At 38.4% G+C, this 25,997-nt stretch overlaps 2 protein-coding genes across 2 annotated transcripts; both read right to left on the bottom strand.

The window, feature by feature from the left end:
* Positions 1 to 718: 718 nt before the first annotated feature.
* pigs (phosphatidylinositol glycan anchor biosynthesis, class S) lies at positions 719 to 11,026 on the bottom strand. The gene is made up of 12 exons (XM_051681401.1): positions 10,912 to 11,026; positions 10,482 to 10,621; positions 10,271 to 10,382; positions 5,612 to 5,701; positions 5,031 to 5,122; positions 4,712 to 4,949; positions 4,473 to 4,615; positions 4,234 to 4,348; positions 3,887 to 4,032; positions 3,230 to 3,330; positions 2,027 to 2,237; positions 719 to 1,928 (listed from the first exon to the last, which is right to left on the bottom strand). The coding sequence occupies exons 1-12, from the start codon at positions 10,928 to 10,930 to the stop codon at positions 1,650 to 1,652; spliced, it is 1,686 nt and encodes a 561-aa protein (XP_051537361.1). The 5' UTR covers positions 10,931 to 11,026; the 3' UTR covers positions 719 to 1,649.
* A 983-nt stretch (positions 11,027 to 12,009) lies between these two features.
* Positions 12,010 to 25,817, bottom strand: aldocb (aldolase C, fructose-bisphosphate, b). The gene is made up of 9 exons (XM_051681186.1): positions 25,673 to 25,817; positions 19,318 to 19,451; positions 18,460 to 18,671; positions 17,590 to 17,644; positions 17,334 to 17,494; positions 17,024 to 17,107; positions 16,535 to 16,709; positions 16,148 to 16,347; positions 12,010 to 13,071 (listed from the first exon to the last, which is right to left on the bottom strand). The coding sequence occupies exons 2-9, from the start codon at positions 19,427 to 19,429 to the stop codon at positions 12,979 to 12,981; spliced, it is 1,092 nt and encodes a 363-aa protein (XP_051537146.1). The 5' UTR covers positions 19,430 to 19,451; positions 25,673 to 25,817; the 3' UTR covers positions 12,010 to 12,978.
* Between the last annotated feature and the right edge of the window lie 180 nt (positions 25,818 to 25,997).

Raw genomic sequence — 25,997 nt, 5'->3', positions numbered from 1 at the left:
GACATGGTCATAACCAGCTTTGCCATCTGGTCCCAGACTCTCCACCTGTACATTAAAATAAATTATTACACATCTCTCTCATCACTCTTATTCTGTCATATCACTCTGCAATCTCTACAAGTAAGCTAATGAAGTTACTTCTACTTTAATCAAAATTTCAGGGTCATTATTGCAAACCCTCTTATACTGTAAATAAAACCAGACACAGAAATGTGGAGTCCCTCAATTTGCAGCAACCCAAAGCATTCAACATTGCATATAAGACACAGATATGACAAACACAGAATTCGTGGAGAAATTTTAATTACTACAAAGCACAGACAGCAGCGTATTTGTTTATGCCGCATGAACTCTTCTCAGTCCAGAAGAAATTAGCTACTTCTATCCAACAGCCTGAAACAACGTTGTTGTTATGTATACTAATGACATTTGAAGAACGATTATGCCAGATTTGTGATGTTGTACTACCAGGTTTGTATTGCAAAACTGAAGCTTCAAATGGAAACAGGCCTATAAGCTGTCTATTGTATCTCTGTAATTTTGTTTACACATTAGTATATTGTGAAATAGGTTTGTAATATACTGTATAAGTATACTTTATGCTGTAACTATTGACTTTGTAATTTACTTCAAAATTAAAATTCTTAATATTTTTATTAGTTGCAATTTCTAATCAAACTAGCTATGAACCCAGCATCAGTATTTCAACAAGACAATCTTATTTCATATGATGAAGCTTTATTTTTGTCTTCCTGGGAATATTCTGGCAACAGAATAAAACCACATTGAAACATCTGTAATTAATTCCAAATAAACACACTGTGAGCTGTACAAATCAGAAAAGAAACAGTAGTTTGTTACATTAAATATAATTTCACCCAGACCTTCAAACATTTTGATAAGCATAACAAATGATATCAGACAATGGTACATGTACAATGAAAACTGTATGCCAAGTACAACATGCAAAAGTATACTTTACACAGTGAAAACTGTATGCACTAAGGTTTTTCACAAGAAATTAATATTACATCGTGGCATCATCCCTGACCAAAGGTTTCCATTCATTTTATAAAAAAAAAAAAGGTATCTCTTATACATGACCCCATTTTAAATTGAAAACACCCATCAACCCAAACATTGCCTGACATTCATAAATAGTAATACAAGCAAGTTATTTTTGTTTCTGCCCTAATTGCCCAATTTTAACCTCTTGATAAAAGACATACCAATGAGTACCAAATAAACCCTCACCAACATTAATAAAGCTGAGATGAATCACTGCCCAGTTACACTGTTAAAACGAGACATGCAGTGCAAAGACTTAAAAATGAGCGCAGAGAAAACCTGATTACATACTGATCATTATTCATTAAAATAAATCTTTTTACACATAAGCTGCCTTTCATATCATATAAGTGACAAATACGTAAATGTATCTTGACAAGTAAAGTTATTTTTCAATTGATAACTCTGCTAGACTCCTGGTCTAATAAATACTGAGAAAATGTACCACACACATCAACTTTTGTTATATTTTGCTGAATCAGTTCAAGTGCATTTAAAAACAAATCAACAAAGGCAGATGCTGTTGCACTCTATGCAAGCACAAGTGTTGTGCGTGTATACGCCAGACAAACTGTGGTCTCTCAGTCTTTTTTGGCTTGTTTATCTGCTTGTCTTTGCCTAGTTTCGCTCACAATTTTCAGCAGTGACAGTACTATAGGCACACACATGGGTAGGAATAGAGGAATGTAGATGGCAAACTTCTGATCATCTGGAAAATAAAGTAGATGCAAAAGAGAGGGGTCGAAAAAGGCTCTCTCTGAAGCCAAAATGGCCTCCCTGCTGTACTGGAGCGCAAAAGCTAAATTCCCAGCCTCTAGCTCAGCGACAGCAGACTGGAGTGACGTCACTGCACTGGAGACCTGCGGAAGAAATAACAAAATTGTACATTTTAGAATATTCCAAAATTGTACACCAGAATGATTTAATGTGTGTAATAAACTCCAGGTGGACCTCTCACCTGTTGTGCAATGTTGTCATTGATTACAATGTTTCCGATCTGGTCGAGAAGCTGAGCAAGCGAGGTGATGGTGGTGCTGGCAGTGGCTATGTTCTCTACACTGCGGCTCCACAAGAGCCGATCTAGCTCCCAGTCGGCCAGTCCAGCACTGCCTGGACTCTGCAGTACAAAGCCTGGAGGAGGATGAGTATGCTGTAGCCCTAGCAGAAGCCTGAAAACAGGATGAGGGAGAGAAAGTGATATAAAAAGTGTGAAAGGAAGAAATTCTTTCTTTTTTGTTTTTTTTTTTTAATTACAGCTGCTACCATGTTACCATGTTAATTCACTGCGATTAATTATATAAAAAAATAACGCAATTAATAATTTCCCCTGACCATAATATGGAAGATTTCTACCATAAGAGCAATTCAAGCTTGAAGTACCATCTATTTTCAGCAGGGGCCAGCAAGCGAAACGCCAGCTGTGTAGGTAATGCACAGCTGTTCAGGCTTGCTTGACACTTGTGACGGCACAAGATGAGGATGGACACGTTCAAGCGTTCAAACACAGCTGGATTGAGCACAATCCAGAATGTATGGATTTTCAGATGAGTTTCTTTAACTAGACACAATGACCTAAAAATTCTTTATGACGCAACGCAACCAAAGTGAGACACTCCAAAAGTGTCAGTTTGACACACACTGGTGCGTCCTTAGAAAAGCCCTTAAAATAAATCTCTCTCAGATGTTTAAGTGAAAGTGGAGATTTAAAGTAAAAAAAAGGACATACATTTGGATGTGTTTCCCACCCACACCTATTATATCGCTTCTGAAGATATGGATTTAAACGCTGGAGTCATATGGATTACTTTTATGTTTCCTTTATGTGATTTTTTGAGCTACAAAGGTCTCCAATCACCATTCACATACATCGTGAGGACATACAGAGCTGAGATATTCTTCTAAAAATCTTTTTTTGTGTTCTGCAGAAGAAAGTCATACACATCTGGGATGGCATGAGGGTGAGTAAATGATGAGAGAATTTTCATTTTAGGGTGAACTATCCCTTTAATAATGTATTGAATTATTGTTATTTGAGGGCCTTTCTCAGCAAATATTATACATCCAGTTAATTTAATAAAATAATCAGCATATCATGCAATTAATTTGATTATAAATTAAGCGATTGACAGCACTAATAAAAAGCAAACAGGGAAGTACTAACCGTAACTGTGCCAAAAACACACCCATCACTTTTGCCATGTTAATGTTTATGTCTACAGGTAGTTCAGCTTCAGATCCATACATTTCATTCACATTGTATACCTGTGGATGTAAATGAAAGAAAAATTATCAACCTTGTAATACAGACTGTTTACACAAACACCAAGAAAATCCAAGGCTCCCACCCTTTTTTAACCAATGAAATTCCAGTCATTTGGAATTGCTAGGTACAGATTTTTTTTTAATAATTTTGATTCACTAATGAATCATTCAGACTGGTTTGTGAATCATTTTGACCTTTTCATTGACTCAAAAGAACAATTTGCTCACAAATCAGAAATGACGATGGCTTACAAACAGGTTTTACTCTACACAAACAAAATCTAGCTGATGAGATATTTTTAGACTACGGAAAACTTGTAAAACTAATCAGATGCACAAGTAGCTGTCTAAAACTTGCAAAACACATATTTATTAGAAAAAATGTCCACGACTTAAAAGTTTTGATCTACCATGACTTTTCCAGGCCTAAAAATCACAATTTTAAATTCCCTGATATTTCCAGGTTATCAATGACGGTGGGAACCCTGCAACACAGATAAAACAACAGATCCAATGTGTATTGAATGTGTTTAAGTGAATATTTTTTGGACAGTACCATGATGCCACCCCAGCGTGGGCTATGGAAGGCATTGGAGGGCACCTCCCTTTTGCTGTGGTCTCGGATGAAAAGTGGAGAGTGGAGGGCATCTGGCACATACAGCAGGAAGTTCAAAACAGGGTTTGAGGAAGCTGCATTGGACCCTGCATGAGAAATAATTACAATAGGTTTTAGTGAAAAATGCACTAATACAATTTTCATTTAAGCCAAACAAATATTATAAATTAAAGAAAACGAGTGCACGCTGCAAACCATTTTCATCTATTCTACTTCCTTTACACAATTTTTAGATAATAAAACCAGTTTACTATATAAATCAGTTATGGGCAAATTCCTTTTCTCACCAAGTCTTGCCTCCACAGGGTTGATGACATGTGAAAGGCTGTCTGCACTGAGTGTGTAAGCTGACACGCTGTTGTCAAACCGAGGGTTAACACCGAGAACGGCATAATACAGAATCTTAAAAAAAAAAAAAAAAAAGCAGATACCGGTTTAGGACAAACAGCAGCTCAGAACAGCCACAATCATTAGGTTAATCATTCGTAGGGTCCATCCACACAAAATTCTACTTGTTCTTAGGTACCTGAGAGTCCACTGAAAAGTTGGCAATGGGGGAAAGTTTATTCAGTAGAGGCTGAATGTAGTCATGAAGAGCACCCTCGATTTCCCAGTGAAGATTGTGTGACTTTGGGTCTGGATTGAGCAGACTGAATGTGATCTCATAGCCTAAGAGATGAAAAACGAAGGGGGAAAACAAGGTTAGGTAGCTTTACACGAAACTGAGATTTACTGAGAGACAAGAAAAACAAGAGGAATACTCACCTGGACTAGATTTGATGGCTCTCATGTTGTCTGCCATACTCTCCTTGGTGACTTTGGCCATGCGAACACGGTCACTCAGAGCAGCTATAATATCCTGGTGACTGAAGGACATGGTGTTCACTACCTTCTCCACGTGCGGGTCCAGATTTGATAGGACCTCCTTCAAACTCCACGAACTTTTAATGGGAGCAGAACGTAGCAGCGCAGTGCGCCGCTGGCCAACATACACTTTCACATCCTGATAGTAAACCGCCAGAGAGAGAGGTTTTTAGCAAAATGTATTTCAAGAGTGATTTCATTTATATGCAGTGGGTCTTACCTCTGGCAATAGGGTGGAGGAGTCAGGGATCACATACACAACCACAGACCCACAAGAACTCTCCGTGAGCATGTGCAAGGATAGATCTGCCTCTGTGGGGGGATGAGAGAGGAGAAGAGCTCAGAGATACCTCAGTGATACTACCACCAGATAAGTAAACTTGTATCACAGCTTGTTTAATTCAGGGTTCCCACCCTTTTTGACCAATGAAATTCCATGACTCTTCCATGACCTTTCCAGATGATGGTGATTACTGGATAGAGATTTTTTTAAATAATTTTGATTGGCTAATGAATCGTTCAGACTTGATAACCATTTTGACCTATTCATTGACAGGAATAGATTCAAAAGAAAAATTTGCTCTCAAATCACAATGGCTTGCAAACAAGTTTTATTCTACACAAGAGCCAATTCTAGCTGATGAAATATTTTTTTTAGAGTAGATGAAAACCAGAAAAAGTGTTTTCACTATGGAAATTGTCATGAATTAAGATTTTAGCCATTTTAATGACTTTTCAGGCCAGGAAATCACTCCAGGTTTGAAAACAACCAATATTTTGGCAACAATATATAGTCACAACCTGCAGCAGTGTGCTGATTCAAGGCATCTTCCTCCATTATAGTGGCAGTACGATATTTGGTTTCATATGTGTACCGAAGACCTGTTTTAGCTGGAAAGGATAAGGAAAAAATATGTTTAGGATATCAAATCTCTGTTCTTTGCGGAGCCACAAAACAAAATTATGGAATTACAACACCTCCTATTTCCCCAAAAAATGAGGCTTCTCTCTTTTTAGTAGAACTTGTAGAAGCATGTACTTTGATCTGAAGAAAACCGTTAGTTAAAAAAGAAAAGAAAAATAATTCGGCCCACATAATGTAACTTTTAGTCCAAACGTGCTCATGCAGTGCGTGCGAGCATGCAGATGAGACAGATTTAGGCTATTAATTGATCCAGATGTATTTATGAAATATTTTAAATATTTTGAGATACACTCACCGACCACTTTTCGTTTTTTTCTCTCCCCTTTTCTCCCCAATTTGGAATGCCCAATTCCCAATACGCTCCTCGTGGTGGCGTAGTAACTTGCCTCAATCTGGTTGGTGGAGGACGAATCTCAGTTGCCTCCGCGTCAGAGACCGTCAATCCGCACATCTTATCACGTGGCTTGTTGAGCGCATTAACGCGGAGACAGCGTGTGTGGCGGCTTCACGCTATTCTCCGTGGCATCCATGCACAACTCACCACGCTCCCCACTGAGAGCGAGAACCACATTATATACCACGAGGAGGTTACCCCATGTGACTCTACACTCCCTAGCAACCGGGCCAATTTGGTTGCTTAGGAGACCTGGCACCGACCACTTTATTAGGAACACCTGTACACCTACTTATTCATACGATTATCTAATCAGCCAATCGTGTGGCAGCAGTGCAATGCATAAAATCCTGCAGATACGGGTCAGGAGCTTCAGTTAATGTTCACATCAACCATCAGAATGGGGAAAAATGTGATCTCAGTGATTTCGACCATGGCATGATTGTTGGTGCCAGACGGGCTGGTTTTAGTATTTCTGTAACTGCTGATCTCTTGGGATTTTCACGCAAAACAGTCTCTAGAGCAGTGGTTCCCAACCCTCTTCCTGGAGGCCCCCAACACTACATATTTTGGATATCTCCCAAATCAAACACACCTGATTCAACTCATTAGCTCATTAGTAGAGACTCTACAACCTGAATTGGGTGTGTCAGATAAGGGAGATATACAAAATGTGCAGTGTTGGGGGGAACCTCCAGGAACAGGGTTGGGAACCACTGCCCTAGAATTTACTCAGAATAGTGCCAAAAACAAAAACATCCAGTAAGCAGCAGCTCTGTGGACGGAAATGCCTTGTTGATGAGAGAGGTCAACGGAGAATGGCCAGACTGGTTCGAGCTGACAGAAAGGCTACAGTAACTCAGATAACCCCTCTGTACAACTGTAGTGAGTAGAATAGCATCTCAGAATGCACAACACCACAAACCTTGAGGCGGAAGGTCTACAAAAGCAGAAGACCAAGCTGGGCACTTTAGGACCATAGTGTTCCTAATAAAGTGCTCAGTGAGTGTACATTTACTAATACATTTATTGAAAAAATAGTACTTTGTATAGGCTACTATATACTATGGCTGTTATTATTTCTATGCTGATAATTCCCCCACAAGGAATCGCTTATTTTAGCATATTTTGGGTAAGGAAAGTCTATTATTTTGAGCTTGTTTGTCAACAAGCTTGTTTTGATCTGGCAACACTTGTATCACCTACCCTTAGTACAAAGTACTGCCATTTTAAAACGTTAGAGAACATTACTACCCATTCTTTTTTAGTGGTGCACCGATCAGGAAATTTGAGGCTGGTACCGATTTCTTAACAAAATTTTTTTTTATTTATTTATTTTTTTAAAGTGCCCTTTGCCACACTTTTGCAAGTTATACTCTGCAGTTATATGTTTATGCCCCACACAGTAAATTACGGTAACACTTTACAAAAAGTTTCCATTTGTTAATATTATTTAACAACATTAATGTAGTTAACATGAACTAATGAACTTAATGTTAGTTACAACATATACCAATACATTTTTAAAATCAAAAGTTGTATTATTTAACATTAATGCACTATGATCTAACATGAACTAACAATGAACAATTGTATTTTGATTAACTAACATAATGATTAAAAAATGCTGTAAAAAATATATAGTTCATTGTTTGTTCATGATACCTAATGCATTAACTAATGTTAAAGAAATGAAACCTTTTTATAAAGTTTTACCAACATTACATCAAAATTACATTAATTGTGAATTGCTAAAATTGATTTGTATTGAAAACAGTTATGAATAGTTATGTTGTCAATATCAAAAGGTCATTGTGACATACTGGCAACCAGTAAAAACCATAAGATCACACACAGTAGATATAAGTATATCCATTACAAGCTTTAAAACCATTCCAGTGAGAAATCATTAATATCTATGATTTGTTTACTGTCTTTTGCTTAATAATTAATGATTTGTGTTACAACAAGAAGCCAATGTGTGAAGACGCAATGCCGATATTGAAGATTAAACAGTTATATCTGTTAATCTGATTTAAATTGGGATCCTCACAGAATAGCGCTGAGTCAGTGTTATTATAGATAATGAATACTAAAATGAAAACTAACTAAAATCATTTTCATTAACTAAAATAAAAAATGAAATTATTGGAAAAAACTGAAACTAAAATACTTTCATAACTCCAAAACTCACTAAAATAAAATTGTATTTCAAATTCATTTAAGTTTTAGTTTTTGACATAATATGGTGAATATGGGCAAAGTGGGACAATTTTGAAAATTGTTATTTTCTTGACACTTTGAATTATGATCCAAACGACAAATAACCTAACATTATACCTCTGAAGAAAGCTTAGGATGTCTTCTACCTTAGTCAAAAGAAACAAATTAAGAAATATTCAATACTGGGAAGAAGAACATTTGAAGATCTTCTTTTGACAAAATACCAGATGTGTTTAAGCAGCAGGGCCAAATGGTAAAGTAGGATAGAGGAAAAATTATTCTCTAGAAAATATATATATATATTTGAAATTAATTTTCATATTTTCTTCTACACTTTCACATAACATTAAGTTAATTTTTGTGTGTTTATAAGCTTAACTAGATTTACCTCAGATTTCTGTCATTTTCTTTACCATTGCTTTTCCCACCAATGGTCATGAAATGAGTTCTGCCACATATTCCAAAGTAAAATCATCAATTTTAAACCTCAGATGATAAAGGGATAATTGACCCAAAAATTAAAGTCTCTTATCATTTACTCACCCTCATGCCAGATGTCTAAGACTTTCTTTCTTCAGCTGAACACAAATGATGATTTTTAGAAGAATATCTCAGCTCTATTGGTCCATACAATGCAAGTAAATGGGGTCTGAAACGCTGAAGCTCTAAAAAGCACATAAAGGTATCCATAAGACTCCAGTGGTTTAATCCATGTCTTTGGAAGTGATCTAATCTGTTTTGGGTGAGAACAGACCAAAATGTTACATCTTTTTCACTGTACATCTTGCAATTGCAGTCTACAGGAACAATCATGATTTCAAGCTCGACTACACTTACTAATACAGTTCGCAGAGTGCTAGATGGCGCTAGGAAATATAATCAAGCTTGAAATCATGATTACCAAGGAGACTGCTGATGTCAATATTTACAGTAAAAAAAAGGACTTAAATATTGATCTGTTTCTCACTCAAACCTATCATATTTACATTTATGCATTTGGCAGACGCTTTTATCCAAAGCGACTTACAGTACCCTGATTACAGGGACAATCCCCCTGGAGCGACCTGGAAATAAGTGCCTTGCTCAAGGACACAATGGTGGTGGCGGCTGTGGGGATATCATATCACTTCAAAAGACATGGATTTAACCACTGGTATTGTATGGATTACTTTTATGCTGCCTTTATGTGATTTTTGTAGCTTCAAAATTTTGGCCCCTATTCACTTACATTTTATGGACCTACATAGCTGAAATATTCTTCTAAAAATCTTCTTTTGTGTTCAGCAGAAGAAAGTAAGTCATATACATCTGGGATGGCATGAGGGTGAGTAAATGATTAGAGAACTTACATTTTTTTGGGTGAACTATCCCTTTAATTGTATACTCCGCAAAGATTAGTTTAGTAATGATTTATAATAATTTAATGAAATACATTTAATGACTCTAGAAAATTGGCAACTTAATATTCATTCACATGTTATTCTTACACATTTTTAAAAACAAAAAGACATATTCATGTGAATTACATCATGTCTGAAAGTTTAAATTCGTGAATACTTAGATAGCAGTGTGTATGTGTCTGTGATTCCCTGCATGCTGCAAAAAAGATAGGCCCTGATCTAGGCACGACCGGCCGATCACGGATTTAAGAAGGAGATCGGCCGATTTCAATCGGTGCACCACTAATTCTTTTATTTTATTCTGCAGAACGCCGGAAATGAAAAAAATAAAAAAAATAAAAATAAATAAAAAAATAAAAAATAAAATAATAATAATAATACTGTTTCTGCTCAGAACGAACCAAAATGAAAAACATTTCGTTTTAGTCTCTGGTTCTTTGAGAGCAACAGCTGTTTCAATACAAAGCTTACTGATAGTTTCGAGGAAGATTAAAAAAATAAATAAATCTGTTGCTTACCATCAACAACATGTTCTTGTTCTCTAACATTGCTGAGTGGAACCTTTGTCTGCTGTTCTGGGGTCAGTGTTCCTCGAGAGAAGACCACCTCTATATCAACACTTAGTTGGAGCTGGCAAACACAGCAAAGTTAGTCATTTCGGAAGCAAATTTAGCATTTTTGTCAGAAATAATCCTTCAATCTTCACGAAGGAAGCCTTTCCTCTGTTACCTGAAGGGAATCGAGCTCGCTGATCTCAGAGAAAGGGAGCCAAGCGCGGTAGGTCTCGGTTGTCTTCCACCATAGTGGGATGCCCACCACAATGACCACTGCAGCTATGGCAAGGGCAGCATAACGCCCACGCTGCTTTTCTGTGATCAAGGCGAAACATCAGCCATTAAATTACACATTGCTCAACGAGACTCAAGGTAAACACCGTCTATGCTAGTAAACACGATAGACAGGCAGATAGATGGCCAAAGAGTGACCCAACCCTGCTATTTCAACATGGACGCTCAACATAATTAAGCTAGCGATACATTTACATTAAACTTCTTTGTCGAGGAATAATAAACACACACATATAGGCTGTAAAAATGTACGAGTATATACATAGGTGTCAAAATAAGAAAATCGTTGTGAATTCTTGTACAACACTCACCAAGCTGCAAGACCGCCATTGCTGTGAGAAATTACTAGCACAAGGCCCGCAATTGGAGGATTCTAGCCAATCAGTGGCCAGAACGTCAAGAGGCCTCCAGTCAGAGGTAAAGGGGCGGGCTTACTGTCACTCAAATGTCCAAATAACCTATTTCCACTTCCGGTTTTCATTATTTGGATAATTAATATGAATATGGTTCAATATGCATGTTCTTGTGCAGGCGAAAATTACTAGGTAATGACTAATATTTTATGTATTTATATTGTTTATATGAATAGTAATAAATTGCAGTCATTTTGACAAGATGTTGAGTAATATTTATGCGGATCAAAAAAAGGAGTTTGCATCAGGGTCAGAAATTAAGGAGGGCTCAGGGCAAATAGCCACCGAAAAGTGACAAAGATGCCCCCAAAATAGAAAATGTTAAGGCAAAAAATTACCCTGTAACGAATTCCTCTGTTTATTTCTAATTTTTAACAACTGATGTAGTTTCTAATATTCTATTATAGGCCTAGTTATACACATTATGGCATACAATATGAGTTGATGTTGATTTAATTTTATGGGAAAGAGGTAATGTATTCTCAGTGCAATTATTCAGATGGTGAACTATGTAAATCAATGTATTAAACTGAAGTATTTGAAATGAATGGATAAAATCCAAGGGACAATTACTGCCCTTTAATGAAAAGTTAATTTCTGAAACTGGTTTTCATAAACTTTAAATGCAATTAGACATACCTTTAATCCCCTCTACTCTTTCAGTACTGAACATTTATTATGCAAAATGCTTACTAAAGAAATAACAAATAATAATAAGGTGAAAGGATGCAATAGGAGATATGCCCTTTTGGGGCTTATCCTACATGTTTACAATCTACAACTACATAAACATGCTTAGATCAGCAGATTTCTAGGAGAGGAAATACTCATTCAGTGACAGGCAGCAGGGCTGTGTATTCAGTTGTCAGGTGATCATACCATAACTGGTTCAGGAAAACGATCGATTGGAATGAGTGTATAACCACAGTATGTGATTGCACGACACCAGATGAAAAATTTGTATGCAGCATGTGTGAAATAATAATGAACAGGATCTGAGGTTTTACAGTAATTTTTATTTTAGTTTTTACTATCTGACACACAAAGTGCTTAGAGGACAACATCAAATCACAGTATCACAATTTGTTCACCAGTGACTGCTCCCCTCCCAAGAAGCTCCGCCTTTACAGCCAATAGAATTGAATTATTCATGAAGCGCACTGTCACAAATAAGGGGAGTAGAAGGAGAGCATGATACACTCAAGCAGACAATACGAGCACAATTTTAAAATAACTATCGATGTTTTCAAACTAATGTTGTAAATATTTTATATTCCATTTCTTCAGTATACACATACTGCCCAGATCAATCATTAATATTATATATGAACACACCTCAACCTAATATTCCCCAGAGTCTGGTGGAGTTAATCATGTTGTGAGGCTGCCAAGACTACTGAGCAATTATACATACTCGGTTTCTTTCCCTATATGATAAACTTTGCCTGCTGGGAGAATAAATTGTAGCTTCTGTAATCAAATCACCCACACATGACAGAATGTCTTCATTAGGAGGACTGATGAGGCCCAACTGCACTGAAAGGAATGTGACACGTCAACTGGTGGCTGGTGCCTGAATTGGAATGACTTGTATGGAACCTAAAAGAAAACGGTGGAATTTTGTGGAACTCCTGGAATTTTGAAAAACATACGTATACATACATCATTTATAACCAGCTATCTGGCCACAAAAAAATACTGTTCTTCCTTGATCATGGAATGAAACCATGCCTAGAACTTTTAAAAAATAAGAATGATTAATCTCAATCTCCTGCGTAACATCCTTTTTCTCCTTTCCATTTCTTAAGTTTAATACAATTTAAATAGATACATTATGAGACACTGTAATGACAACCCTAAAGTACAGAAGACAGCACAGGCCTGTGATTGGTTGGTGACAGGAAGGGTAGCAGCTGTGCACTATACTATTGGCTGGCGAATGCTGAAATCTGGGATGCAGGATGTTTAGTAGGCATGATTGGCCACGTAAAGGGACTGTCCTGCTGATCCACCAGTTGCACTGGAGACATACTTGCCCTGAGCAGCCAAGCCGTTAGCCTGAGGAAAGGTCACAAAGGTCAGTTTAGGTTGTCTGAATCAGCAGTTTTAGACAGACCTTACATTAACAAATAACGAAACAATGTTTCTCGCCAAATGGTGGTCTAACAATTTCTTGTTAGAAATAAATTCTAGCTCTATTATTACTGCAAGCCCAATAGATTTACTTGTGCTCTCACATGTAGGGCCCTATTTTAAGAGTGCATGCATTGAGCGCAGCGCTATGCCATAAGTCATAAGTGCAAAGTTTTGGTATTTTCGTGCAAGCATGCGCTACGTCAAGGTGCAAGTGGGTTTGGCGAATACGAGTGCAACACGCTAGTGGGCTGGGTCAAGTGCAGTTAATTCAGAGGTTCTTCTCCAGTTATAGTAGCATTTGTGTCCTATTATGCTGTCCATTCCCTGTCAAGCACCAGTGATATAAACAAAGACAGCACATTCACAAGAAGTTGGAAGTGTAAATGGACTGTATGCAAATAATTAGAAGAATAGAAATATGAGCACGCTCCTTTTATACGCTTAGAAAATATTATTCTCGATATGAATTTGGATGTACACCATTAAATTATAGGGAATGTATGTATAATTAATGATTGTCATCTACTGACACAAAAATCATGGCTAGTATTACCAGTGATTGTATCAGCACACACTTCTACTTTGATTTTGAAAAATTCAATTCAATTATTGTAACATGAAAAAAATAACCACAAATATTTCTAAGTTCAAATTACACAAACAAAACGAAAACATAATCAAAATAGTCAAAAAAAAAATCATATACCAAATCCAAGCATTTTATCCTTTCCAACTTCTTTCACCAGTACCTTTTGCAGTGACTTAAAATCACTACGACAACAGGTGGAAAAATACCAATACAAATTAGATCATAAGTATAATTGTAAATAAAAACTAATAATAACTGAAAAATAAACCATGACCTATATATCATACCTACATCAGACACCAGATGGCAGCAGAGTGGGAGACGGAGGAGAACTACAGCGGTGTGACTCCACCCTGATCCTGAGAGTTGATTCTGATCATCATGTCAGTACATGCACCTGAGACTGATTACCACAGGATATTTAAACCCCTGCCAAACTGAACTCAATACTTGAGCTTGATTTTCATGTGCTGAAGAATATTCTGAGTGATTCTTGATCTTGCACCTTTCTTGTGGACAATTTTTGTTTGCTCCTTGAAATTGGAGTTTTAAGAAGACATTTTTAGTTTGCTGTACTTGACCCTTTTTCCACTCTTGCAGTGTATACCTTAGTTTTCTTTTGTTTACCCTGTTTTCACCCTCGTGGTGTTTTCTGTTTTATTCTAAAGTTTAATCAAATTACCTCGATTACACTTCTGCTGGTGATTGTGCTCATCTCCTGTGTGTGACGCTATAGATAGGTTTTAACACAAATCTCATGAATTTTTGGTTCATAAAATGGCAAACATCAGGGACATGTTATATTTTTAATTTATAGTTTGAACATGAGCTTTATTACCACCTGATGGTGAAATCTCCAAACTGCAAATGTAGCTGAATTTAGAATTCTTTTGAAACATCTTGGCACAAGGACCAATTTCTCAAGAAAATAGCAAACTGCACTTTGTGCCACTTCATTAACATACAATATAAACACAGTTTGTATGCATACACCCACAAATAGCACAAACGCTCCCACCAACACCCACTTGTGCTTTGCACTGGCACAAAAATTGCACTTAGAATTAGCATGCTCACGAAAATTGGATAAGACGTAACGCAATCGTCGATTTAAAGTGAAGTGTGGGTATTCTTTTGGATGTTAACATATATTTTAAATATCCTTATTCCAACTTAATATGAAGAAACAACTAAAGTAATTCATTAGTAGGTGAATTAGAAAAAGTGTAAACACTGTGGTGCTAGCACCATTGCTTACCAATAGTGTGAGTTTTGGGTGGGACTGTGATGAGGAGGAGAGTATGGCCGTGCCGTGAGGGTGCACGGCTGGCGCTGAATCAACTGATCAGCGGGACAGCGAGATAAAGGGGAGCTGGAGACGCCAGTTCAGAAGAGAGAGAGATGCACGTGGCCACGCTGTACGTGTTTATGTTTGTTTTATGTTGAGTTTGATATGAAACTTTACGTTGACTGTTTAGCCGGTTCCCGCCTCCTCCTTGCCCATCCTTAACTGTTACAGTGGTGCCAAAACCCGGGAGGGAGGCGCTGACATGGAGTCCTTGCCGCTGCCGTCTGCCCAAAGGAGTAGCCGCGGCCTTCTGCCTGGGGACAGAGGGGTTGCTGCCGGCCGCCGAGAGCCGGAGGAACAGCTGCCATCTGCCGAGAAGGGGAGGAGAGGTTCCTTCCGCCAGAGGGGAGGAGCGGTTGAGGACTGGGTGATAGCGTGTCAGTGAACCGGTGGGCAAGTTCTCTCCTCTCTCTCTCTCTCTTTCTACGTGTCTCTCGCTTGCCCTTTCCCTCTCCCCACGCCTCCCCTCATCACTCCCCCAGGTTCCCAGGAGGTGGGGCGGACCATCGGCTGACAGAACGTCTGGAAGGGCGGCGTCTCCCCTCCGGGGGGGGGGGAGGAAGTAGGTCAGTCCAGTGGTGCCCCGGCCTGAATCGGGTGGGGGAGAAGTGTGACAAGGAAGAGGGCATGGCTGGGCCATGAGGGGGCATGGCCGGCGCTGAATCAGCTGATCAGCGGGAGAGCGAGATAAAGGGGAGCTGGAGACACCAGTTCGGGAGGGACGCACGCTGCATGTGTGTGTTTGTTTAATGTTGAGTTTAATACTAAACTTTACTTTGACTGTTTAGCCAGTTCCTGCCTCCTCCTTGCCTGTCCTTAACTGTTACAGGAACTATCTGTTTTTTTAACCAATGGCAGATGGGGGAGTATTTGGAAACCTGTTTTCAAAACTATAATTATTTTTGTAATCCCGTTTCGTCACGCTAGTGGTGCAAAATTACATACTTCACCTTTTAAACTTTGCAAATTAGTACCAACAAAGCAAGCTAAAACTAGTCAGTCAATAAAGGAGGGAAATTGACAAAAAATTGCATTACGAGGAAACTATTTGATTAACTGACCTCAGCACGCTTGATGAACTCTTCTGTGGCAGCCTTCTCGTTTTCCTTGACTCCACGCCAGGCGTTAAGGACAGAGGCCTGCAGGGCACGTCCATAGGAGAAGGTGAGGGCCCAGGGCTTTGTCAGAGGGCAATTGTTGATGGCGTTCAGGTTAACGGAGGCCTCCTCCTCACTTTGACCCCCAGACAGGAAGGTCACACCTGGGAAGAGAAATTTCAAAATGGATTATGTAGCATTTCTGAAATGGTATTGTGACATCACTGCATACTGATAAGTGTTTTATTCATTCTATTAAAGCTTGGCTTTCCCACTTGTTGCAGTTTTCCTCTACGTTAAATTTTAGAATGCTGCCTTCTGCATTAAACTGAGTGAATCATTGTGACTCACCAGTTACTGCGGGGGGAACGGTACGGCGCAAGGCTGTCACTGTTGCCATGGCGATTTCCTGACTGCTGTATTTGGTGGGGCAGGAGTGTCCAGAAGTCACCATGTTGGGTTTCAGAAGAGTACCCTCCAGATAAACGTGATGGTCAGACAGAGCCTTGTAACAGGCAGCAAGGACCTGGAGATGAATGGGAACAGGAAGATAGTGGTTGGATACTGGGCTAAATATAGCTATAATTATGTTGGCTTGACAAAGATAATTATAGATAATTAGATATTTATTTCTGACTGTAACTCATCAAGAGCTTTTAAGCTAAATTCACTGAACTCGGCTCTGGTTGCTATATCTTTTATAACTGATCGGACTTGCGCCACAATTTCCATAGATTTACATTCGCGGAATGTTCAAATGAGCCTGAAATGGAATGTTCCTGAATTTAAACTCAAACTGTCAAAAGGTTTTTTATTACACTCTCCTCACTTTTCATGTACCTTCTCTGTGACATACTGGCAGCGTTTCAAGTCATGGTCGCCATCAGGCAAAATCTCTGGTTCCACAATGGGCACAATGCCATTCTGAAAAAACAAACAAACAGTGAACGTTACTTTTCAAAAATACTTGCAAAGACAACACACTCCATTGGTTAGCTAACTATAAAAACTATATACACCGAGTATATACATACAATATATATGCAACAAGTCCTTTGTATATATTTCTTACTGCAACAGTTTCCTTACTAACATGTAAGAGTTCTTGCCTTTGAGATAACATTCAGTGTAAAGGTTTTAAGGAGCTCACCTGCTGGCAGATGCTGGCGTAGCGAGCCAGGACGTTGGCGTTCTCCATGATTGCTAACTCTGAGGGGGTGGTTTCACTAATTTTCAACACGCAGCGCCACTTGGCGAAGTCTGCGCCATCTTTCTTATATTGAGCACAACGTTCTGACAACCCATCAAGTCCTGAAGACACACAGGTACACCATCACATATTGTTGCCGAGATAGTTATCAGAATTTTTAGCTAATGTTTAAACTGTGAATATTCTCCAAGCTTACCCTGTGTTGTGGTCTCGCCATTTGTTCCTGCCAGTGGGACGACACCTTTGTCCACCTATAATGAAGGAGAAAGGGGCTTTCTTTAGGATGAAAGTTCCATGGCAGCATTATCAAGGAGTCAATAATCCAGTAATCCAACTTTAAAATGTAAAATAAATAAACAGCTTTGAGATAAAATAAAAAAAAAAAACTGTCTAAACTAGATTTATGCACCTATACAAAACAACCATACAAATCATTTGAAAATTTAAAATATTTCAAATGTATACAATTGTATATCACGTATACAGTATATCACAAAACACATGCAAAAATAAACATGAACAACCTCCTTTTACCAGATCATCTAATCCTCTGGCTGCTGTTTTTTATAAACTCTATTCTCTTAACCTGATCAGCACTGCTATTATACACGTACAACGCTACTGGGTTTTAAAGATATACATACATCACTGACACTTGAGGACCATTAAATTTTAAAACAAAATTCCCATTGTAACATTTTCAGGAAAATAAAGCTCATTTTAACCCCTAATTCTCATTACTGTAACGTGAAATTGAGTCTTATTCTCATCATGTACCATGAATAAAAAAATAAAGTATTTATAAATTATTTATACATCATGGTAGCATTTGTTAAACTGCCTTTAATTAAACAATAATTGATTTTAATAAAAAAAAATTTTTTTTTACTGTAATACAGACTGTATTTTGAGGAATAATTTTTTTATGCAATATATAAATATATGTTTATTTTATATATGTTTTTTTTACCTTATGGCTTTGGTGACCTGAACATTTCTTGACAGGTTTCGTGAGATTAAGTTCAAGATAGATAGACTAAATTGAACTAATGAAACAGCCTTGTACCTTGATTCCCACAACAATGCCCCTGTCCTTGATCATTTGGGCAAAGTTTGTGCCATCATCAGCGTTCTGGTAGAGGGTCTCATGGAAGAAAATAACACCGCCGATGCACGTGTCAATGCGCTCATCAGCGGAGAAAAGAATCTGGCGGTACAGACGGCGGTTCTCCTCTGTGTTCTCCACGCCGATGGGGTTCAAGCGCTTGGCCATGCTGCCTGTATAGACGCACACATTCATATTGTTGTGTTAGAGGAACTGGTAGAAATCAGACATGAGTATTTCGATCATTGCAGGCAACAAGCTGCTGTCTATACAAGTGTTTCTCAAACTGGCAAATGATATAGAACCAAATCAGCAATGTCGATAGGCTAAAAAAAGCTATTGAAGTTACACCATTGACTATACGTATAAATGTTGAAAGCTTCGCAAGTTCCGTTTGGTGATGCAGCGGCAAAGCTTGCTAAACATGGGCGAGCCAAGTTTAAAGTTTATCTGTGTTTGTATATGCCATTTAGTAAGTATTTTCCTGCCGATTAAACACTTATGACTCAGGTATTCCATAGTATTTTTAGATGCTTGACATGCACATTTTGATTATTGATGAAAAAACATGATAAAACATGCTGTTCTATCTAAATCACATTAGGTATTTTTAAAGTTCAGTACTGTGATAGCATTTACATATCAATAATATAAATTGTTGGAAGTAAATGGCCTTAACTAATGTAATTGCCAGAATACAATGTGAACAATTTGGGGTTATGAACTGGATCCTTGCTTTAAAAATCTTGGAGAAACCCTGGTCTCTACTACACTATTACTGTGTTACCAAGTGTGTTATTTTGATATAAGTAAGGTGACCTGTGGACTCATCTGCAGCGAGGATGCCCTTTCCAGGAGCTACGATGCGCTGAGCGATGTCCTGCAGCTCCTTCTTTTGCTCAGTTGTGAGTGCGGGGTACTGGTGCGTCATGATGTCTGAAGCTCAAAGCAACCTGTGACAGAAGAGCGACAGATACACAGATGTCATTTCATCTACCTCATCAGAATTGTAGGCTTAATAGGCTGATTTTTGAGCATCCCGAACAGCCCAAGCACAATGGTATGAGTTTGGGGCAGGACTATCTGTTTGTGGGGGGGAGGGGGTTGTGTACAGGTGACCTGTTTGAAAACAATCATTATTTTTGCAATTCTGTCTGCCGCAGAAATTACACTTCTGCTTTAAGTTAAATATACATAGCTATATAAAGAGATATAATGAAACAATCTGTTTATGGAACCAATTCTTGACTCGCTTGGGAAACTGGCAGTGCTCCAAGCAGCCTTAGATACCTCTGTCTTTTATCCAAGGAAACCAAAGTCACCCAAGGAACAACAAATTTGTCTCCTGGAAACACTAAACGGCTGGCTACGGTTAAACAAAAATGTGTCCCATTATTCAGGGTATAAAAAAAGGGTTTTGTTAAAATTCCTGGCCACTCTCCCTTACAGCTTTCCAGTGGGGCTGCATTGCATAATAACTCAGACAAAAGTGCTGCCAGGCCAGCAGAGCATTTTCACCCAGCCACCACCCCCAGCACTTCTCTGTCAAACGATTGTGGCAGGAGAGGTTATGCAATCATACCCGTCTAATCTCTGCTGTCCATCCCCATTAGACATGACCCAGTGTCTGTGACAATCTGTTACTACATGTTTTTAGAACACTTTATTAACACCACATTTCATTTAAAGGGCATGTTTTTTTTTTTTTTTTTTTTTTTACAGGCATTGTTATTTTAAAAAGATCCTTTCTTATGCTAGCTGTCTTTTTCCTTCTTTCAGTCACTCCATTGATTGTCATATTTCACAGTGACAGTGCAGTTTATTGCTTGTCTAAGTCCTTTTTATGGCTGCATATTGATCACTCTCACATTGGTCCAGCGCTCCCCCATCTCTGTGCTCAATGGAATGAGCTGAAACCGGCACAAACTGGCTGGCCTGTGTGTGGATGTAAATCACAGTTGGATGCACTGAGACCCAAATGGGCCAGTTCATGCACTGATTTATAAATGTATATTAAAGTACATATTAAGAAAACAACAAGAATGATAACCTAATTAGGCTAAGTAATCTCTAAGTTAAACACAGAACCATATTGATTACATTTCTTACTAACTACCCCACATTTATATGTTTATTTATATGTATGTTACTGAAATGAATTAACTAGACACACTCCTCTGTGGATTTTAATGAGAGATTTAACAAAACAGTTGTCTTATAGATTGTTGTCGATTCTCTATCTTGAATCTTGGTTACCACTGTATTTCTATGCTCAACCATCAGGTTTATCTCAGTGTTATTAAAGGAATAGTTCACCCAAAAATGACAATTCTCTCATAAACTCACCCTCATGCCATCCCAGATGTGTTTGCCTTTCCTTCTTCTGCAGAACACAAATTATGATATTTAGAAGAATATTTATTCTCTGTTGGTCCATTTAATGCAACTGAATGGTGGCCAGAAGCTCCAAAAAGGACATAAAGGCAGCATAAAAGTAGTCCATACGACTCCAGTGGTTAAATCCATGTCTTCAGAAGCGATGTGATAGGTATGGGTGAGAAACAGATCAATATTTGAGTCCTTTTTAACTATAAATTCTCCTTCCTGCCCAGTAGGTGGTGATATGCACAAAAAATGTGAATCATCAAAAACAAAAGAAGAAGAATGTGAAAGCGGACATTTATAATAAAAAATAAAAGGACAAAAAAATGTATCTGTTTCTAACCCACACCTATCATATCGCTTCTGATGTCACGGATTTAACCACTGGAGTTTTATGGATTACTTTTATGCTGCCTTTATGTCCTTTTTGGAGCTTACAATTTCTGGCCAGCGTTCAGTTGCATTGAATGGACCAACAGAGCTAAAATATTCTTCTAAAGATCATAATTTGTGTTCTGCAGAAGAAAGAAAGTGATACACATCTAGGATGGCACAAGGGTGAGTAAATCATGAGATAATTTTCATTTTTGGGTGAACTTTCCCTTTAAGGTGACAACAGTACACATATCCCTGAAGACTGGGCTACGGCACTGTAGAAACACGAGCCCTGTGAACCAGTTTGCTTCATTGGTTCTGTTAAACAGCGGAAGTTTCCACTGAAAAACACGGTTTACAGCTGCCTCTTATTTCATTCATCAGAAAATTCAAAATAATCAGGGTTGTGTTAAAGCATGCTCTTACTACTCCTCTAACAAAATGGCATCTCACATTCTATACGAAAATGTCACCTGTTTAATTTTGATTTACAAGAGAAATGCCAATGCCTAATTGCCAGAACATTGTCTTTTTCTCCATAACATCATTACATTTAATTGATATTGCACCCTAAACAAAGGGCAAATGGAGATCATTTTGAATTGTGACCACAGTCAGTGACCCATGATGACCAGGAGGTGGCCGCAGACTATGGCCCTAAATAAAGTGACCTTCACCTGCCCTTTGCTTGCAACACAATGTCACTACATGTATGGCATGGTCTGGTATGGTAGGAAAGCCCAATCACACATGTGACTGCATAGCACTTGAATGTACTAAGGAGTAAACCAGTATGCTGATTACATTTTAATATTTTACAATACGCAGTCTTACATGCTCTTCATGTAGCTACTTAGCTTCACTGTACAAATATTATTCTGGCCAGTGACTTGGTTAAAGGAATATTCAGGATTCAATCAAAGTTTAGCTCAATTGACAGCAACTGTGACAATGTTGATTTCCTTAATTTATTTTGACATGTCCCTCCTTTTCTTTAAAAGATGCAAACATCGAGGTTACAGTGAAGCACTTACAATGGAAGTAAATGGAGCCAAATTTTGGAGGGTTTAAAGACAGAAATGTGAAGCTTATAATTTTATAAAAGCACTTACATTAATTCTTCTGTAAAACTTGTGGATTATTTGAGCTGTAAAGTTGTTTAAATCTCTGTTTTTATGGTCGTTTTAGGGTTTACAGCATTGTCACCATGACAACACAGAAAAGGTTAAGTGATGTTATCACACTAAAATTATGTTACCAAAAATATTGTGCGCATATACTTTTGAAATAGTGAGTATTTTATTTTATTTTCTTTCCTTTTTCATCCAATTTGGAATGGCCACTACCCAGTGTGCTTTTAAGTCCTCATGGTCGCGTAGTGATTCGCCTCAATCCGGGTGTCACAGTTGCCTCCTCTCTGAGACCATCAACCCGCGCATCTTATCACGTGGCTTGTTGAGCGCATTGCCACGGAGACAAGGCTTCACGCCATCCACTGCGGCATCCGCGCTAAACTCACCACGTGCCCCACCGACAACGAACCACATTATAGCGACCATGAGGAGGTTACCCCATGTGACTCTACCCTCCCTTGCAGCCGGGCCAATTTGGTTGCTTAGGAGACCTGGCTGGAGTCACTCAGCACGCCGTGGGATTCGAACTAGGGAACAGCCAGCGTCTTTTACCACTGAGCTACCCAGGCCCCGAAATAGTGTGTATTTTAATGTTTATGGACTGGCCCAATTCACTTCCATTGTAAGTGTCTCACTGTAACCCAAATCTTTTAGCTTTTTTTTATTACTTAAAGAAAAGGAGGGACAATTTGGATTTTTATTTTATTTTATTAAAATTATGCGACAAATTTTGTTGATTAAGCTTAACTTGTATTGAACCAAGAATATTCCTTTAACAGTAACTCCACATATTCCAACGTCTTTGCAAGTGGTGCTCATAGCAGCGACACAAATTTGAGTCTGGCTTGCATTATTTTCCAGATCCTTATTCCTCACCAACTAAATTCTTCATTCTCCATCTCGATCAATAACATAGCAAAATGCCCAAAACTTAAAATATATATTATTGATGAATTTCCATTATTATTAATACTATCCATAAAAATGTTGCCAATAATAAAACTAAACAGGCCTAGAAATTGCAGGGGTCATACATACTAATAAAGTATTATATATTATTCAGCATTTGACTGCTTGCCAATTTCACATAGTTTATTATATAATATTTAACAGAACACAACAGAATTGCTTCCTAGAAAAATAAATCAGCTTGTCATTTATAAAGAGCCATCAGTGACTCTGATGCAAGTACATTATGATGAGACATGGTGATACTGTTTAGACACTGCATGTCTGTGTTATTTAGTTACAGTCTTAATTCTCAACTGTTTTTAAACAAATCACACAGTAGATCAAATGAATGGTTGTAAGGCTTTAATCTAGTCTGATGCTTGGATGCCAAGAGTAAAAATAGCCAGATGGATGAGCCAATCTGTCTATAATCTATCATGGGCGTGAAGAACACCCCCTTCCGCTTGTAAAAGTGGTGACATCACAGTGTGGGAAGCCTTATAGAAGATGCCTTTCAAAGAAGATGTTTGAGACAGAAGTAATGGACTGATTTAGTATGCATCCCTTTAAAAAGGTGTCATGCAGAGACCAAACCCTAAGCCAGTATTACACTGTGCAGACTTAGAAATAGTCAAAGCCGAAGCATTAAGGATGTCTTGTCTTTGAACAGATGTTGTCATGCCAACGGAAATGTAATAGTCACGTAAAAGAGCAAATAAGCACATATATAGAAATAAAGGGCATGTTTTGACAGTGCAGTGGGTTAGCGTTTAAAGAACTGTACATCTTGATGTGCTTAGTCTTGGTCATATGCTTAGTTCGTTTAACCTTCAGCAATACACAGCATGCATGTACCTGTTGTGCCCAGAGAGGAGAGACGCCACCATCAGCACGTACACGGCTCACGAGAGGATGAGAACATGGCACGCGTGAGTCATTACAAACCATCTACACTGCAAGCGAGTCACGCGACGCAACTGGAACGCTCCCATCTATATCTCGCTTACAGTTATGACAGGAGCGTTCTTGTTCATTTTGGGATATTCATATTATATTTTATAAATATGAATTGGGATTTAAATGGAAACATTACGTGTGAAGGACAGTTTTGACCAATCTTACATTAGACGTACGACCTTTCATTGTTTATAATGATGATAATGTCATAATGTAAGGGGCCGTTCACACCTAAACGCGTCTCTGATATATGAAAATATATGCTACCTGTTAGGATGTGCTACCTACGCTATATTCGCATAGTGTTAGGGTTTGGGGCAGGGTTAGGCCAGGGCTTAGTACAGCCTCACACCTTCTCACACTATCTGATAGTTCTGCTGGTAGCACATCTTGATAGGTATTATCTGCCTGACAAGATGTGCTACCTAGGTTAACACGTCATGCTGTAGTACATGCTGACAGGTTCTCCCGTGCCTCGCGACATGTGCTACCCATGTTTTAACTTAACAAATCACTGTTTTTACTGCTGTGCTGGTAGTAGAACATCCTGAGCAGGTAGCACAGATTTTCAGAACACTGGTTGGCGCTGCAGGAGTGCCTTTTTTTAGATGTCTTGTCAGGTTAATGTTCAGCGTCTCGAGACACCGTCATGCGCTCTGCTCTGTTCCGCGTTCGCTGTGAACTACTACTAAAAGTGTGTATCAGTGAATCAAATCGCTCTAGACAACGTTATTTTCCATCATGTTTGGCTGTATTTGAGCTAGGCTAAAGCTAAGCTGCTGCTGTCTCGTATAGGAAGTGCCTACGTGCCGATCGACCACACATTCTTCCGCAGACATCAGCCGCATGCATCCATAAATGCATATAGTGTTACAACGATGATGCATTATGTGCATATACCTATAGATTTGGGTGTCGTTTAACTAATTACAATTAACACGTCTTCGGTTTGTCTGCTAGCTCTACTTCAACTAAATAATCGGAAGAGATGTGATGCTGGTGTCGAAGCCCGTGCTCAGGGTAGTGAATGTCATGAATGTCGATTTAATGATGTTTATCTTTTTACAGTGACTTTGGGTGCTTTCTGAAGCCTCGAAGAAGAACATTTAACAGCGAAATGAATGAGAGATGGGTTGTATAAATGTTGGATGATGTACCTTCAGTTCTGTTTATATGAGGCAATGCAAAGGGAGAAAAAAAAAACTATAGCTGGACTTTGTTGAAAATAATATTTAAGAAGGAATTTAACAAAACATTCGTTTCTACATTAAAATATTGACTGTTTAAGGGTTTTTCACTCATTCACAACAACACACTTCAACAACATATATATATATATATATTGATATATTATTTAAAGGAAATCAGTTACCTACCTGCTTAGGAGATGAGTGTTTGAGGAGAAGGATGCAAAGAATGCTTTACTGTCGAAAGTCTCCCGTTTCAATGCTAAAGCAACGTGACCGCTCGGAAGAATCAACCCTACCGGGGGCGTGGCTTTGCTAACGGCCTTATTAGAATATCATGGAATATTCATGAGGCTTTAAAGTGACCTTCCTACGTCACTGTCATCGTCACCATCACATTGGACGATCCCAAACTTGAGGTGTGTCTTACGAGCACGTAGGCTTTTGAGAATTGAGAAAATGAGGCTAGCTAAATCCCAGTGTAAATATTGAATATTATATATGAAATGATATT

The sequence above is a fragment of the Myxocyprinus asiaticus genome, chromosome 40 (assembly GCF_019703515.2).
Source record: "Myxocyprinus asiaticus isolate MX2 ecotype Aquarium Trade chromosome 40, UBuf_Myxa_2, whole genome shotgun sequence".
Taxonomy (NCBI): domain Eukaryota; kingdom Metazoa; phylum Chordata; class Actinopteri; order Cypriniformes; family Catostomidae; genus Myxocyprinus; species Myxocyprinus asiaticus.
The sequence above is the reverse complement of the archived record's forward strand: the minus strand, read 5'-3'. Positions and strand labels throughout refer to the sequence as shown.

What these genes read in the sequence shown, in the direction of transcription:
- aldocb (XM_051681186.1), bottom strand. Translation starts at nt 19,429, where the DNA reads ATGACGCACCAGTACCCCGCACTCACAACTGAGCAAAAGAAGGAGCTG. An exon ending in CGCTGCAGATGAGTCCACAG is followed by an intron (nt 18,672 to 19,317) that starts GTCACCTTACTT and finishes GCGTCTATACAG; the next exon opens with GCAGCATGGCCAAGCGCTTG. An exon ending in TGGCGAGACCACAACACAGG is followed by an intron (nt 17,495 to 17,589) that starts GTAAGCTTGGAG and finishes GTGTGTCTTCAG; the next exon opens with GACTTGATGGGTTGTCAGAA.
- pigs (XM_051681401.1), bottom strand. An exon ending in GAATCAGCACACTGCTGCAG is followed by an intron (nt 5,123 to 5,611) that starts GTTGTGACTATA and finishes ATCCCCCCACAG; the next exon opens with AGGCAGATCTATCCTTGCAC. An exon ending in CCCTGTGGAGGCAAGACTTG is followed by an intron (nt 4,033 to 4,233) that starts GTGAGAAAAGGA and finishes TTTCTCATGCAG; the next exon opens with GGTCCAATGCAGCTTCCTCA.